Source organism: Ipomoea triloba, chromosome 1, assembly GCF_003576645.1.
Source record: "Ipomoea triloba cultivar NCNSP0323 chromosome 1, ASM357664v1".
Classification (NCBI taxonomy): domain Eukaryota; kingdom Viridiplantae; phylum Streptophyta; class Magnoliopsida; order Solanales; family Convolvulaceae; genus Ipomoea; species Ipomoea triloba.
In genome coordinates, this window is record NC_044916.1 from 23,119,990 (window position 1) to 23,135,619 (window position 15,630).

General features: G+C 33.3%; 1 protein-coding gene across 1 annotated transcript; it reads right to left on the reverse strand.

Annotated features, from left to right (window-relative positions):
* Window positions 1-3,453: 3,453 nt before the first annotated feature.
* On the reverse strand, window positions 3,454-5,099 carry LOC115998428 (transcription initiation factor TFIID subunit 15-like). The gene is made up of 4 exons (XM_031238012.1): window positions 5,041-5,099; window positions 4,507-4,888; window positions 3,889-4,026; window positions 3,454-3,791 (listed from the first exon to the last, which is right to left on the reverse strand). Exons 2-3 carry the CDS (start codon window positions 4,872-4,874, stop codon window positions 3,933-3,935), a joined length of 462 nt encoding a protein of 153 aa, XP_031093872.1. The 5' UTR covers window positions 4,875-4,888; window positions 5,041-5,099; the 3' UTR covers window positions 3,454-3,791; window positions 3,889-3,932.
* Between the last annotated feature and the right edge of the window lie 10,531 nt (window positions 5,100-15,630).

The following is a 15,630-nucleotide window of genomic DNA, read 5'->3' on the forward strand; positions in this document are numbered from 1 at the left end:
TGACAAAATGGAATGACTCTGGTTTAGGTTTTTGACTAATAGGATGCCCGAAGTGGATGTCCAACGTTTACATAATAACTTACTAGAATGACTTCGATTAAGGAAATTATTGGCTAATGGAATGCTTGAAGTGGTATTTTGGGAAGAAATAATTTTATACAGTTGAGCACACAAACATGAAATATCAATATTTGTTAGGAAGATTTGTAATAGATTTTGATGATGTGAAAGTGTATTCATATAAGCACTTTAGCCCCTCATTCTTTGTTGTAAATTTGGATAGGTTTCGTAGATAGACTGATCAAATTGAAGCATTTTCAAAAGAAGGCTTCAAAAGGAATCAATTAAGCAAAAGGAGTCAGGTCGAAAGGAAGCTAAGGGATTGGAAGAAGTCCAAGACCATAAGAAGTCATAACTATTATTCCAAGCATTTAGGAGACCCATTAAAGGATATTTTTAAGGAAGATCAACCTCGAAAGGAAACTAGTCAAGGAAGAACAAAAAGAGTCGTTTGAAAGGTGCAACTTGTTTGACACAAAAAGACAATTTGGTGATAAGGAGGATCAACTCTTTTTGACTTTGGAGTGCTTATAAGCTAAATAGGGAAACAGTCATTAATTACCCTACGAATAAGTTGCAGAAGTTATCAAATGGCAAATGGTTTTAGGATATTGTGGAAGCTTTTTGAACGACTACCACTTGTTTAGTGACAACATGGGATTCAAATTCAAAGTTAGCACTCAGCCCTCCTCTCGTCTATAAAAGGAGGACCACAAGCTTAAAGAGAATAAGCTGAGAAAGTGTTGAGTTTATGCTGAAACTGGTGTGATATAAAGTATTCTGTGCAAGTATTCAAGGTGATCAAGTTGAATCAAACTCTCTTTGCTAAAAATGAAATTTGGGGGATTTCCAAGTTTAGTACTCAACAAATCAACAACCATCTTTCACTAAAAGGAGTTGTGAAATCAACCTACCAAGACGACTTAGTGGACGACCCTTAGCTAACTCTGATTGGATAGTCAAAGATAGGGCAACTTAGTGGTTGACCCCTATTTGAACGACTATCACCCGTACAAGCTGAAGCTTCTTATCACTTTGTATTTGTAACAATATTTAGTGGAACCTCCTTGGGGTTGAGGAAAAGAGTGGAGTAAGAAATTTTTTGAACCACTATAAAAATTATTTATGTTACTTTACATTATGCATTTCTTATGTATTAACCTACGAACTAACCCCATACTTAATACACTAACTTAGCTACTTATTTATTAAGGCAAGCTAAAGACTTCCGTCACAAGAAAACTTGTTTCCAAGCTTTGTTATAAAATTTTTGATTTCGAAATTCAAGCTCACTTCAAATTAAGGGCAACAAATTATTTTAAGAGTGGGAATAAGTATCTAAAAGTTTCAATGCTTTTATTTGTTCAGAGAGAAAGACAGAGTGTGTGTGTGTGTGTATAAAGAAGCTAAGGGGTCTCATATGAGAACATTACCCACGTGAGAATATGTGGTGTAATCTAGACTCTAGGATTTAATGGGTATGTTTTAACAATTTTGTAATTTATTGTATTATGGGCATTTAGGTAATTTTTCACATAGTTTCCTTACAAGTAGTTTTTTTAATAGATTATACTGGGTGATATTAGAGAATTATAACCATGATTTTAAGATTTTTTTTTTCGATTTTTTCTTTCTTTCTTTTGATTTTTTTCGACGCCGGTGGTGATGGCTCGACATGACTTCATATTTGTTCTGTTTGTTTTAATATTTTATGTGGTTTGTTGGAGTATGCTTTTGATTAGGTTTGTTGATGAATCTTTGATTTTAAGAAGGGTACATCGTAGGCCGTTGAGTTGCAATGTAATGAGGCGCTAGGTGTGGTGTAACGTAGAACTGTGGGTTGTGCATTGGTTGGAGGGCATTAGATATCGTTGTTGGCGTGAGATTATGCATTTAAGTTATTTTGTCGGGAATAGGTGCATCATAGAATGTGGGGACGTGCATTGGTGCGCTTAGTGCAGTGCATCGTAAGATGTTGGGATGCTCATCAACTATCTACCGCGTGGTCAATTTTGTGGGCTTTAGGGGTTAGGTTTTAGTGGTTTAAGGTGTGCACTTATAGAGTAAAAGTTATGCATTGTTAGTTGTAAAGGTGTGCATTTTGTGGGGCAATGTTGTGCATTATGTGTTAGTATAGATGAGTCCTGAATTGGAGGTCAAAAATGTGCATTTACAAAATGTTGTACACCTTTGTGTACTCCAAGAGTAATGGTTCTGCATTGCTAGTAGTAAAGGTGTACATTCTGTGGGGTAGTGTTGTGAATTTTGTGTTGTATGACTAAGCCCTAAATTGCAGGTCAAAGATGAATGATATTATATTTTAGAAAATTTTGATTCACAGTACATAATGATAATGAGGTGGTGGAGTAGGAATAGGAATGTGTGGATGTTGTGCCGATTTGGTGGTTAAAGGTTTATTGTTCTAGACAAATACTCTTAGAGTCCTAATATGGATGATTTTTTAGCCTAACGTAACACATAATTTATTTTTTTTAAATATGGGTTAACGACCAACCATAAATGGAGAAAAATAGACAACTTAGACTAGACCACATGTTCTCCCCTATATATACTAGGGTGTGTGTACATAGTCATCGTGTAAAAAGTGAAGACGGTTCTCAGCCGTCCATCAAGGTTCATCAATGGTTGACAATTTTAGTAAAAAAAAAATTTGGGGTCAAATTTATAATTATTAAAAATTTTTAAGAGAAGAGTTCATTTTATAATTATTGAAAATTTGAAAGTTTAGTAATAATAAGATCCTATTATTTGATTTCTTAAAATGAAAAGTGTGGATCTGTCTACGCTTTTACGTAAGGCATTAATAACATGATAAATTATTAACAAATGTCACAATCAAATTTAATGGCGGGGAAAATTATAATTTATGCACCTGCGAATATGTCAATTATCAATATCACTCCTGAATTATTAGTTGTGTAATGTTATCCCTAAATTTTCACAACGTGACATATATTGCCCCTCCCTTAAGGAAGAAGGAGAAACATTGTTGATGGCGGAAGGAGAACAAACGAAGAAAGAAAATGGAGGAAAAAAAGTGGTCTTCGAGCAAGGAAAACGGCGGGTAATCACATTTACACCACTAATAATTATGGGAGGGGCAATATATGTGACGTTTTGAAAATTGAGAGACAACATTTACACCTCTACTAATTTCGGAGTGACATTGATAATTGACATATTTGTGAGTGCATAAATTACCATTAAAGAATAACGCTATGCATGCCAATCTTAAAACTAATCCGCAATGGGATTCAAGAACCATACTTTCTTAAGTCTTCATCTTTAGTTGGGCAAATTTGATATGAGATCTTATATTTATCTATTTTCTTCAATTTTTCAAAAATAAAAAAATAAAATTGAAACGATACATTTTAATTAATAACACTGACTAATATTAAATAAAGTGAAACAAGCAGAAGTACAAAAGCTAGTTGTGTTTGACACTTCCACTACATGAAGTAAACAAATGCATAATTAAAAGGTACAACTCAGTTTCAGATCCTCACTCTTTTTGGTGATAAAATAGTCTAAAGCTGCCTAGCTAGAAGATATATAGAATAATATAATTTTTAAAAAATTAGAAATTTAAAAAAAAAAAAAGGAACAAAAAACTAGGGAAAACAATAATGTTGGCAGTAAAGGGCATGAGCTCTAATAATCATTTCTTGACTGAATCGCCTTTCTTGATTCTCTCTTAGATGCGAAACCTGAAAGGTAAAGAGAAAAGCAAAATCCCATTATTTAATTGGATTTAATATAATGAAAAAAATTTAAATAAGATTTCGAAAAATACAATTTAATTACCTAGAAATTGAGAATCAATGATGAATTATTATATTAATAATTCATCAGAAATTGTAGGACTTGTTACCGGAGTCACGAGGTGCATTGCATCGGAAACACTCCATCCTATTTGCAAAGTTGTGCTCATTGCACCCTGGCCTGTTTTTTTGTTATTACACCAATTACTTTATTAAACAACAACGGCAAATTATTCGGTGGATCCGGATCCACTTTATAAGATAGATTTGAATACAAAATACACAATTTATATACTAAATATTCAAAATTTACAAATTAGATGTTCACAATTGTGAACATTCAGTATGTAAATCGATACGGTTCCACTTTACAAGGTGAACCCGGGTCCACGATATAACTATTGAACAACAATAATAAGGGTCATACTTGTGTGAGACGTACTGTTTCACGGATTTCAATTCGTGAGATGGGCCGAGTCAATATAATTTGAATCATAAAAACTCATAATACATTAATATTAACCATGACCCAAATTATGTTGACCCGACCCGTCTTACGGATTGAAATTCGTGAGACAATTTACACAAGTTTTTGCCTAATAATAATAATAATAACAACGAGGAGAATAACAAAAACAGCAATAATATTGAATTTAATTACCTAGTGCAAATCCAGTCGCCGGACTTCCAGCCAGAGCGGCTGCCGCCGGCGAAGCCATAGCCTCCTCTCTGACGCGACATATAGTCGCCGGCGGCCACCTCACCGCTGCCGAAAGAATAATCAAGGTCCCTGAAGGCGCCGCATTTGAAGCAGCTGGAGCGGCTGGCGAAGTTGTGGGTCCCGCAGTTCCCGACAGCGCAGTACCAGTCGCCGGGCCTGACGTCCGGCCCAACGCCGGCGGCGGCCCTCCCCAGCCCGAAACTGCCATAATCTCCGGGCCTTGCCTCTCCACACCTCTGGCATGAGTCTCTCCTCTGGAAGTTCAAGTGCTGGCACGACCTGCAATTCCAGTCCCCTGGCCTGTTCATTTTCCCTGTCCAATCTTTTTTTGTTTTCACAAAAAAAAACAAAATAATATATAATTACATTCATCTTTAATGGCGTAATATATAATATAGAATTACATGCATTTTTACTGACGTAATAATGCTATGCATGCAGATTTAAGCAGAGTTAACAGAATAAAGATATTACCTAGTAAAATAAGAATTCGGAAAAGACGAGATATTACGTAGGCTAAGAGAAGAGAGAAAGTGGTGAGAAGCTGTGAAATTGTTGTAATGACAGAGAGGTTTATATACTGGGAGTTGCTCGAAAATCGAGAGGATTCGATCTCCTTTGAACGGTGGAATTATATATTCTTTTTCTTTTATTTCTTTTAGTAGAGCTAGCAAGTGATTAAATTAAAGTAGGCCATGGGATAAATTAAAGGAAAAAAAAAATGGATTGGATTCAATTCCAAGAAAAATGTGCGGTGTTACCCATACATTTGTGAAATTTGATAAAGTTGGATGTTGATGTAGGCTACAGTGCATTGTAACTTTTAAGGCTATCAGAAATGGGATATATATGTACGTGCATGGGTGCATGGAGCCATGATTGAAGAATCAAAATTTGGATACTTTTATTTTGGGGTCACACTTGTGTGAGACCGTCTCACGGATCCTTATTCGTGAGACGCGTCGGATCAGATCGGGTCGGAGCATCATGCAAATGTTATACTTATATGCTCAAATATAAAACTAATTAGGAGTACAATTTTTGTTACTTAAGAAAAAGTATTACATTTTTCATAATAAGTAATGTTGACAAGTGTCCCTCACTTATAAGGGAAAATATAATACTTTTGAGGCAAAATGTAATTCTTTTAAATCGAAATGTAAAAGTATTGTATTTTCCCTTAAAAGTATTACATTTACCCTTATAAGTAACAAAATTTTTATTCCTAATTAGTATTACATTTGAGCATATAAGTATGACATTTGTGCGTATAAGTATTACATTTTCATCTTGACCCGACCCGCCTCACGATGAGACGGTCTCACACAAATTTTTGCCTTTATTTTGGTATGGTAGATGCATTCAAAATTGTGTATCTAATTCTAGTTTTTATGAGTTAAAAGGATATATATAAGTATAAATGAATAAGAGTTATAAAATTGTGATGAGGAATTATCTTTGTATTGATTTTTATGATCGATGTTAATGGGTATAATTTAAGAATTGAACTTAGACCCTATAAAATTTGTATTGTAATTTTGGACTAATAAATATCATTTGAACCTTGTAATCGGAAGATTTTGTCCGATAGGCCTCATAGATGGAATTGTATAATGGACAAATTATATTATTTTCACCTAAAAGTAAATTGTTTTTGCTCAAAGGTCAATAACGTGCTATGAAAAATTGAGGAGATGACAACTTTTGGACACCTATCATCTCAAAAAGCGCTAACAAGAAAATTTCGGAACATTCAAATTTTTGACTCCTCAACTCTGTAAATAGAGTTCTTCCTGATTGAGAAAGTTAAGAAAATTAGTCGAGCAATATTCCTAAGTACATTAACTCATTCTCAAGCATTTAAATGCTTCAAGAATCTTCTTGATTCTGCATGCCCAACTTAATAATCTTCAAGACTAAAACCTTCCTTGTTCTAAAGATTGATCAATCTTCTCTCAAAACGATTTGGTAGACTACCCTTGACGATGAAGATTGGCAATGAAGAATGTTGAACTTTGTGATGAAAGTCATTGGAATAATTATTAAGAAAATGAGTTTTAACAAGTAACTTAGATGGCTTGGCAACTAAGTATATAAGGCTAAATTTCACTTGTTTGGCCTAGTTGGACTATCTTGCCAATCAGCAAAGTTAAAAGTGAAATCCACTAGCTATCCCTGGTCAAATAGAAGAGAGCAATATCTCTACTCAATCAAAAGAGAAGTCAACTTCTATGAATTTCCACTTATTTTTTAATTAAGGCAAAAACTTGTGTGAGACCGTCTCACNGAAATAAAATTTTTGTTACTTATAAGGGTAAATGTAATACTTTTAAGGGAAAATATAATACTTTTACATTTCAATTTAAAAGTATTACTTTTTTCCTCAAAAGTATTATATTTGCACTTATAAGTAAGGGGCACTTGTCAATATTACTTATTATGAAAAATGTATTACTTTCTCTCTTATAAGTAACAAAAATTGTATTCTTGATTAGTGTTATATTTGAGCATATAAGTATGATATTTGCACATATAAGTATGACATTTGCATGGTGCTTTGACCCGACCCGACCCGTCTCACGAATAAGGATCCGTGAGACGGTCTCACACAAGTGTGACCCTTTAATTAAAACCCAAGGTTAAGGCTCTATTTGGTAAATGGCTGTTAGCTGATTGGGTTGGCTGTTTGGGTTAGAAGGTATGATTTGTTGATAATATTAGCTGATTGCAGAAAGTTGTTTGATAGATTAGTTGTTAGTTGATAACTGTTTGATATAATTTCTTTTATCAAAAAGCTAATTGAAAAGGCTGCTTTGAGTAACCTTTTGAATTTTAGCATTTTGGAGTTACAAAAAGCTTATTAACCAAACAACTAATAGTAGTCAAATAAGCTAAAATTGGCTGATAGGCTTATTATGTTACCAAACAGGGCCTAACTCCTTTGAAAAATCAAAGGATTAAATTCTTTGAATAACAAACTAGAGGACCAATATCCAGAAGATTAACTTCTCTGAATAACAACCAACCCAACATTTCTAATCAATAAAATCCCTACCAAGCTTAAAATATATTATTTAAATTTTGACAGTTCTGTCTAGAAAAAGAAAAAAAGAAAAAAAAAAAAAAAAACAACTCTNAAAAAAAAAAAAAAAAACAACTCTGTTATCACAGAGTATATAAATTTTCAACAACTTGTTAGATTTGTCTCACTATCATTGCCAAAATCATCTTTAACACAACTTATTTCATCTTCTTCAATACTCATTATTAATATAAAATGAACTTACTTTTGCAAAACAAATTTAAATTAAACCTATGCACCAAGATAACATTTTTACCAACTTTAAATTAGATTCATAAACTATTAAACTAAAATTTTTATTTTCTTGACATGACTCATCTTCAACATTAGCATCTTCATCATCAAGAATATCAAAGAAATCATGATACCTTGTCATAACAAAAAAACTTGTTCATTAGACTCTTTAATATTTCTTAAATCATTATTATTTTCCTAAGATTAGAATTTAACTGCACAATTTTTAAAGATTCCAACCTAATTGTAAGAAATTAAATTTTTAAACCTTTAATTATATTATTTTAATTGAGATGCTTGTAACTTAAGGCAAATTCTCCTATAAGACCGTCTCATGGATCCTCATCATCCGTGAGACGGGTCAGATTTTTTAATAAGTATTACATTTTTGCACATGAGTATTACGATTTTTATCATAAGTAACTCATTAATTAATTAACTCTTAATATTACATTTTAATTTAAAAAATATTACATTTTTCATCAAAAGTATCACATTTTTCGTCATAAGTATTATTAGACTTTCTCTCACAAGTAACAGTTAAACAATTTATTCATAATTAGTATTACATTTTTTTTTCTCAATGAACTATTTAACCCTAAATATTACATTTTAATTTAAAAATATTATATTTATTTTCTTCAGTATCACATTTTTCATTATGAATAACAAATAATTTATTTATAATTAGTATTACATTTTTCAAACATAAGTATTACATTTTCATCATAACCAAACCCGTCTCTCACAAATAAAATTAATACAATCTCATAGGAGTCTCACTCATAACTTAATTGATTTTATTTTTTTTTGGGTATAATAACTATACAGTAATAGTTTTCAAAAAAAAAAAAAAAANAAAAAAAAAAAAAAAACTATACAGTAATACTGTTCGGATTGTATTATAGCAACAAATTTGATGATTCTGTCAGTGATTGGTTTTTGCGGCCGGTGGCGTACCACTATGTCAAATTATCGTGTGGACCATGGTCTAAAATAACGTTGTTTTGATATTAAAAATAAAAAATCTTTACTTCACACGCGTGTTATAATAATGAACATTTTGGAGTAAGATAATGTACTTTATGTTTTAGAATAATATACTTTATATGTGTTAGAATAATTAAATGACTCAATTTCTTTTTTGGTCCTAGACTTATAGGCAAAGACAATTTTAGTCATCCATAAAACAATTAGACAATTTATAGACACACTTATGGTGACAAGGAAAATTTTGATCATCCGTCTATTATCTCGTTAGTTGACTATTTAAATGAGGGGCATTTTTGTCAAATTAGCGAAATTCAAGCAGTTCTGGACCGAGGCTTAGCAGATTGCGACCTCTCACCTGCAACAATAGGCAGCGACAGTGGTCTGTTTTTTCGACGGGGTCTTCTCCTCCGACCGAGGCTTAGCAGCCGGTGACCTCCTCACCTTCTCTTATTTATGTACCTCTCTCTCTAGTGTGGGTTGTTTCTCCTTCTAGCAGCCGGCGACCTCCTCACCTGCAACAATAGGCGATGGCAGTGGTCTATTTTTCCAACGTGGTCTTCTCCTCCGACCGAGGCTTAGCAGTCGACGACCTCCTCACCCTCTCTTCTCTCTAGTGTGAGTTGTTTCTCCTTCTAGCAGCCGGCGACCACCTCACCTGCAATAATAGGCGACGGCGGTGGTCTATTTTTCCGACGCGGTATTCTCCTCCGATCGAGGCTTAGTAGCCGGCGACCTCCTCATCCTCTCTTCTCTATGTACCTCTCTCTCTAGTGTGGGTTGTTTCTCCTTCGACGAAGCTCAGCGACGAACAGAGCTACGATAGCCACTCCAACAATGGCGTCCCTTGATCTCCTTTTTCCCGACGAGGCAGAGCACTCTAGAGGCCGCGTGAACGGTCCATTTCAATGGGTGAGGCAGGACCGTTAGAGCTTCCCTCCTATGGTTTCGGTGACGCAAGGCAACAACGACGGGGCTGGAATCTCCGGGTTCAGCAGATTAACGGTAGCAACGGCATGGACTCTTAGACGGGGAACGGTTGCGGTGTCTCCCTCCTCTATTTCTGGTTTTTCTTCTTCTCGGCGAAGGCTTCAGCGAAAAGAGGATGAAAGCAGATTCATGATGGATTAAAAGATGTACTAGAATTTCTAATAAGGTAATTATCTGTTTAATTATGGTGAAGATTGAATGTATTATAGGTTAATGAAGATTAATTAAGGAAAAATGGATTAATGTATTTCTATGGATTAATGATATTGCGAAATGACACAATTGCCCCATCTCAAACGGCCATCTAACGGGGAATACAAATGGAGGACTAAAATTGTCCCTATTACAATAACTATGTCGATAAATTGTCTAATTTTTTTATGGAGGACTAAAATTGTCTTTGCCACTATAAGTCTAGGACCAAAAAAGGAATTGACTCTAATTAAATTTATGGGGCAAGCTAATGTACTTTATGGCTTTCAAAAAAAAAGTAATGTATTTTATGAGTTAGAATAATGTACTTTATGTGTTAGAATAATGAAATTTGTGGGTTAAGATAATGTATTTTATGAGTCTGAATAATATAATTTATGTGTTAGAATAATGTATTTTTGATTTAAAATAATGTACTTTATGTATTTTTGGACCGTTTTCCGCATCCACACAATTATGTGGATCACGGTCCACGCACGCAATAATGATTGCACCACTGTAGTCAATTGTTAGATGGTAGACTTTAAGTAAAGAACAATAGTCGTTAAAATTTAACAAATCTCGTATTTTTGTGTATTCGAAACAAAGTGAAACTACATGTATCTAAAACGAAACTAAAAAACTTGTTTCCGATATTGTGTGTATATTATCAAATGAAACAGCAATTGGATTGAAATGATACTTTAGTTGTGTTGAAATGAAACTGTAGTATATATAAAATGAAGCTAAAGGGAAAATGATCAAATAGACCCCTAAAAATTATACAAAAGTGGAATTACACCCCCAAACTTTAAAAAAGTTCAATTAAACACATAAACTTATCATTTTGATACATCCAAATCCAATAGACGGTCACCTACGGATAATACCCGGTAATTCAACATCATATGGCTAAATTGGTTGTCGGCGACCGTTTTTCGGCTGCGCTCTTCCTCAATAGAAGAAGGCAACCATTGTCGCCTTCTTCTCAGTTCAAGAAGGCGACGCGGTCACCTTCTTCAACAGAGGAAGAAGGCGATGCTGATCGCCTCCTTCTCCAGGAAGAAGGAGACTGAATTGGATGCCGACACAGTTTTTTTATTATTATGTTTTTATTTTTTACTGTTCAGGTGGCATTTTGGGTTTCTGGCGGTCAACAGACATTCACAAATGGTATAGTTACCAGTAACCTATTAGGTGGACTTATTTGATTGATTTTATGAAGTTTAAGTACCTAATTGCACCTTTTTTAAGTTTGGGGGGCTTAAATGCACTGTCGTATAATGTATAGGGGTGTATTTGACCCTTTTTCCCGAAACTGAATAACATGTCTCATATATTGAGTACTAGTTTTATACGCGCATTGCGCGAATGGGTTAATGCCCAATGTTTATATTTAAATAAATATTTGAAAGTATATCAATGCAAAATTATATAGGAGAAGTTTATACATGGGTAATTGAATGTCGAATTTTTTTTATTTAAATATCTAACTCAAAGTATATGAATCCAATATAATATAGAAAATTCATTATAATTATTACTAAAATAAATGTTTGCAACCTCATAACTAATTAGATATAACGGGTGTCGTTTCTTTTGTAGTTGATAAATTTTGTCCATTCAACATGTGCGTAAATTAAAGGACATGCATTCTATCACACTAACCTTGGGATGTGTGCATTCCAATAGCATAATCCACACAGCTATGTGGACCACGGTCCAATATACATTTTTATAACTCACAATGTACATTATTCTAACACATAATGTACATTATCTTACCCCAAAAGTTTCATTATTCTAACTCATATTTTTTTTTGGGTGGGGGAAGGGACCCAAGGGTCACAAAATTACTGTCATCTACTTGAAGCAGTTCCATGAGCGTCTCTGGCCAGCAAGACATTTAGGCCGTCGGGGGGGGTGATCCAACAGAGTCGTACCCCATGCCGAGTGTTGCCCGCAATTTGCTAGGAAATCTGCGCATTGATTTCCTTCCCGGAGAATGTGTCTGATCCTGAAGTCCTGGAATTGGCGAAGAAGAGATTTACAGTCAGCAACTAACGTGGAATCGAAGCTCTCCCCAGCCGAGTTATTTTCCAGGACTTTGACCAAAGCCTCTGAGTCCGATCCAGCAATAATATGGGTGAATCCACGGTTGGAGGTAATGATCATACCCCATAATAATGTACATTATTCTAACACATATAATGTACATTATCTTACCCCATAAGTTTTATTATTCTAACTATGGTTGAAAAAATCGTTAGGCGCTCGGGGAGCGCTTAGCGCCTAGGACGCCTAGCCGGGGATTAATCGGCGCTTAGGCGTTCGTGTATTTTTTTATTTTATTTTTTATTTTTTAAAAATTTGTTTAAGTATTTTTAATTTTTTAAAGACTAATAATTATAAATTATATAATACTTTAATAGTTAATACTAAAATATTAAATATTAACCTAAAAAATGTCTAAAGTTTGTATAATTTAGGATTATTTCGCTCAAAACGATGTTGTTTTGAGTGAAATAATAACCCATTAAAAAAAAGAACAATAGTTAATTGACCGACTAGAAGGCCTAGTCGGTCTAGTCAACGCCTAGGCGGTGCTTTGGCGGCCTAGGCGGAGCTTATGCGGCCTAGGCGGTCGCCTAGCCGGCCAGTCGCCTAGACCACCATTTAATGTGATACGCTAGGCGGTCGACCAGCGCCTAGCGCCTAGGCGGGGATTAAACGGCACCTAGGCGGGATTTTTGCAACACTGATTCTAACACATAATATACATTATTCTAACATATAATGTACATTATTCTAACTCATAAAATTCAACAATGTCATTTTGGATCGTAGTCCACACACATAATGGTTCTCCACCTATCTTCCCATTTTGTGGGCCTAACACTTCCAAATCATCTTAGGCTGACTTTATCCCTACAAGTCTCTCAATTTGCAAAGATGGGTCACACTTTCACATCACACATTTTGCAATTCATTTAATATTTACACTACATCCCTGCAATTTAATCAACTTTTAAAAGTGGATCCCAATTTCACATCACTATAAATAAAAAAAAACAAAAAAAAAAAAACAAAAGAAAAAAAATAGAGTACAAAAAGCTGCCGCAGCCAGCTTTTTGTAGGAATGCAAATTTGCATTCCAAGTCACCATTAAAAAAAATAAAGAAAGAAAATTGTGATTGCAAATTACACATGGGATTGCCAATAGGGGAATGGCAGGGATAGGGTTAGTCTTATAATCTCCCCTCTTATTTTCTCTCCAATCCTCTTCCCCTTTTCTCAAGTTTTAGTGGGTCATACTCATTTTCATAACTACACATCATTTATTATTTTATTTACTTTTATATAATTAATCATTTCAACTTCATAATTATAATTTTATTTTTAAATAAAAATAATTTTAAATAAAGAAATAAAAAAAATTCATTGAATTATAAAATATAATTTCATTAAATTAGCATTTTATAACATACAAAATTTTAAATACTAAATATAAAAATTAATATAATTAAAAATTTAAAAATAAATTAAATTCAAAATATAAAAATAAAAATATAATTTTAAAAGTATAATTTTTTTGAAGAAGATATATGTGTATATATAATTTTTTTAAAAATAAAAAATAAAAGTGACCTCGACGGTCAAATCACCGTTGTGGTCATAGAAATGAAACAAACAGCAGTGTTTGAGGCTGCTGTTTAATAATAATAATAATAATAATAATAATAATAATAATAATAATAATAATAAGTAGTAGTAGTAGTGAAATGTGGCGTGTGAGCGCCACGTGTTACGTTACTGGTGAGCGCCATGCGCTTTGGCGGCTTTCTCCCCCTTTTAATTGTTTCCGGAGAATAAAGTTTTCTCCACTCCAACCACATATTTCTCTCCTTTCTCTTCCTTTTTTCCCCCTTTTCTCCCCTTTAATCTCCTTAGTTGGAGATGCCCTTATGAGGGTTATTAATTGTTTTGTCTCATTGTAGTTGTTTATTACAAATCAATTTTCATAGTATTCAATTTAATATTAATATAAAAAAATTATATTTTTAAAAACTACTTTAAAAAATTATTAAATACAAAAATATTTAAATATTTGTTTAACCGATGAATAGTAAATAGTACATGTAAAATGAGAGAGAAACATTATTAATATTTTATTTATGTTCCCTTATATTCAAAATTAAATAAAATTGATACCAACACAAAAATGAACATATTAATAATTACACGGTCTACCCAAATTTCTCTACTCGTCTAAATAATACAGATACGAAAAATAAGAAATTGAAACATTAGAAAACAATAATAGTTTTCAAAAGTGTATGCCACTAAACAAGGCAAAAATATAACGTGTGCTTACAAATATTCTTTTTCTGACATGAATATTAATGATATATTGGTTCTATTATAATATTTATGAAAAAAATATAATGTTTATGAAAACTCAACATGCCTCACACGGTCTCACGAATAAAGATCTATGTGACAGTTTTATATATATAGAAAATTTTCAATTACAAAAATAAGTATAAAGCATTTTGATTAATTTTTCATGAGCTTTTGAGAGAAAAATGTGTTAGAACTTTGAAACACAAAAGCATTCCTCATAATAAATAATATATTCGTACTTTCATGAGCAAATCAAAGAGAATAAAGACTTAATTTCAGTAGAGGTCCATTGCCTTTTGTGACAGTTTCAAATTTAGTCCCAGACTATAGATTTTGTCATTTAATTAACACTCCAAATTATAATATTTTGTACACTTTTATTTGGTCCTTCCGATAACTTTTCCGGTCAAACTCTATTTTAGGCAATGATGTTTTCATCTCTTCAATTTGTTTCCCAATGAGTTAACTCCAACGATGGTCCCTTGTCTTTGGTGATATTTTCAAATTTAGTCCTAGGCAATTGTTTTTGCCATTTAACACTCCATACTATCATATTTTGGATACTTTTGGTCATTCTGATGACTTTTTCAGTGAATTCTTATTTTAGAAAAAGTGTATTTTCCGATGACAAAGAAGAGACTTATTTTATTTTGCTCTACAGCTATAGTAGATGATTCACAGAATCAATGGCTAGACCCATATCGATTAGACATAAGCTGACTGGATAGCGACATCCTTGCAAAATGAATTTCCCGTAATCGGAGGTCCTCATGTACTTGGTATTGCCATTGACAAAGGACAACTTGGGGCTAGGTTGAAGGAGATGAAGACAAGAGCTGAGTGAAGGAGATAGTGCACTCCACGGCTGAAGAGACAATGCAAAAATTAGAAGAAAAAAATTGGCGCAGAAAATCGGTAAAAGAAAAATTGAAAAGACGAAAATGCCCTTGCCTAAAATAAGATGTCACCTGAAAAAGTCATTGGAATGACAAAAAGTGTCCAGAATATGATAATATGGGTTGTTAAATGAAAGAATCAGTTATTTGGGACTAAATTTAGAATTTTCACCAAAGACAATGAACCTCCGTTGGAATTAACTCATTGAAAAAATATTTTAAAAGAATTGAAGAGACGAAAATAACCTTGCCTACAATAGGGTTTCACTTAAAAAG

Bases quoted from the DNA above. Each gene is read 5' to 3' on its own strand.
- LOC115998428 (XM_031238012.1), bottom strand. From the start codon at position 4,874: ATGAACAGGCCAGGGGACTGGAATTGCAGGTCGTGCCAGCACTTGAAC. The intron at 4,027-4,506 runs GTAATTAAATTC...ACAAAAAAACAG, and splicing joins GGCGACTGGATTTGCACTAG to GCCAGGGTGCAATGAGCACA.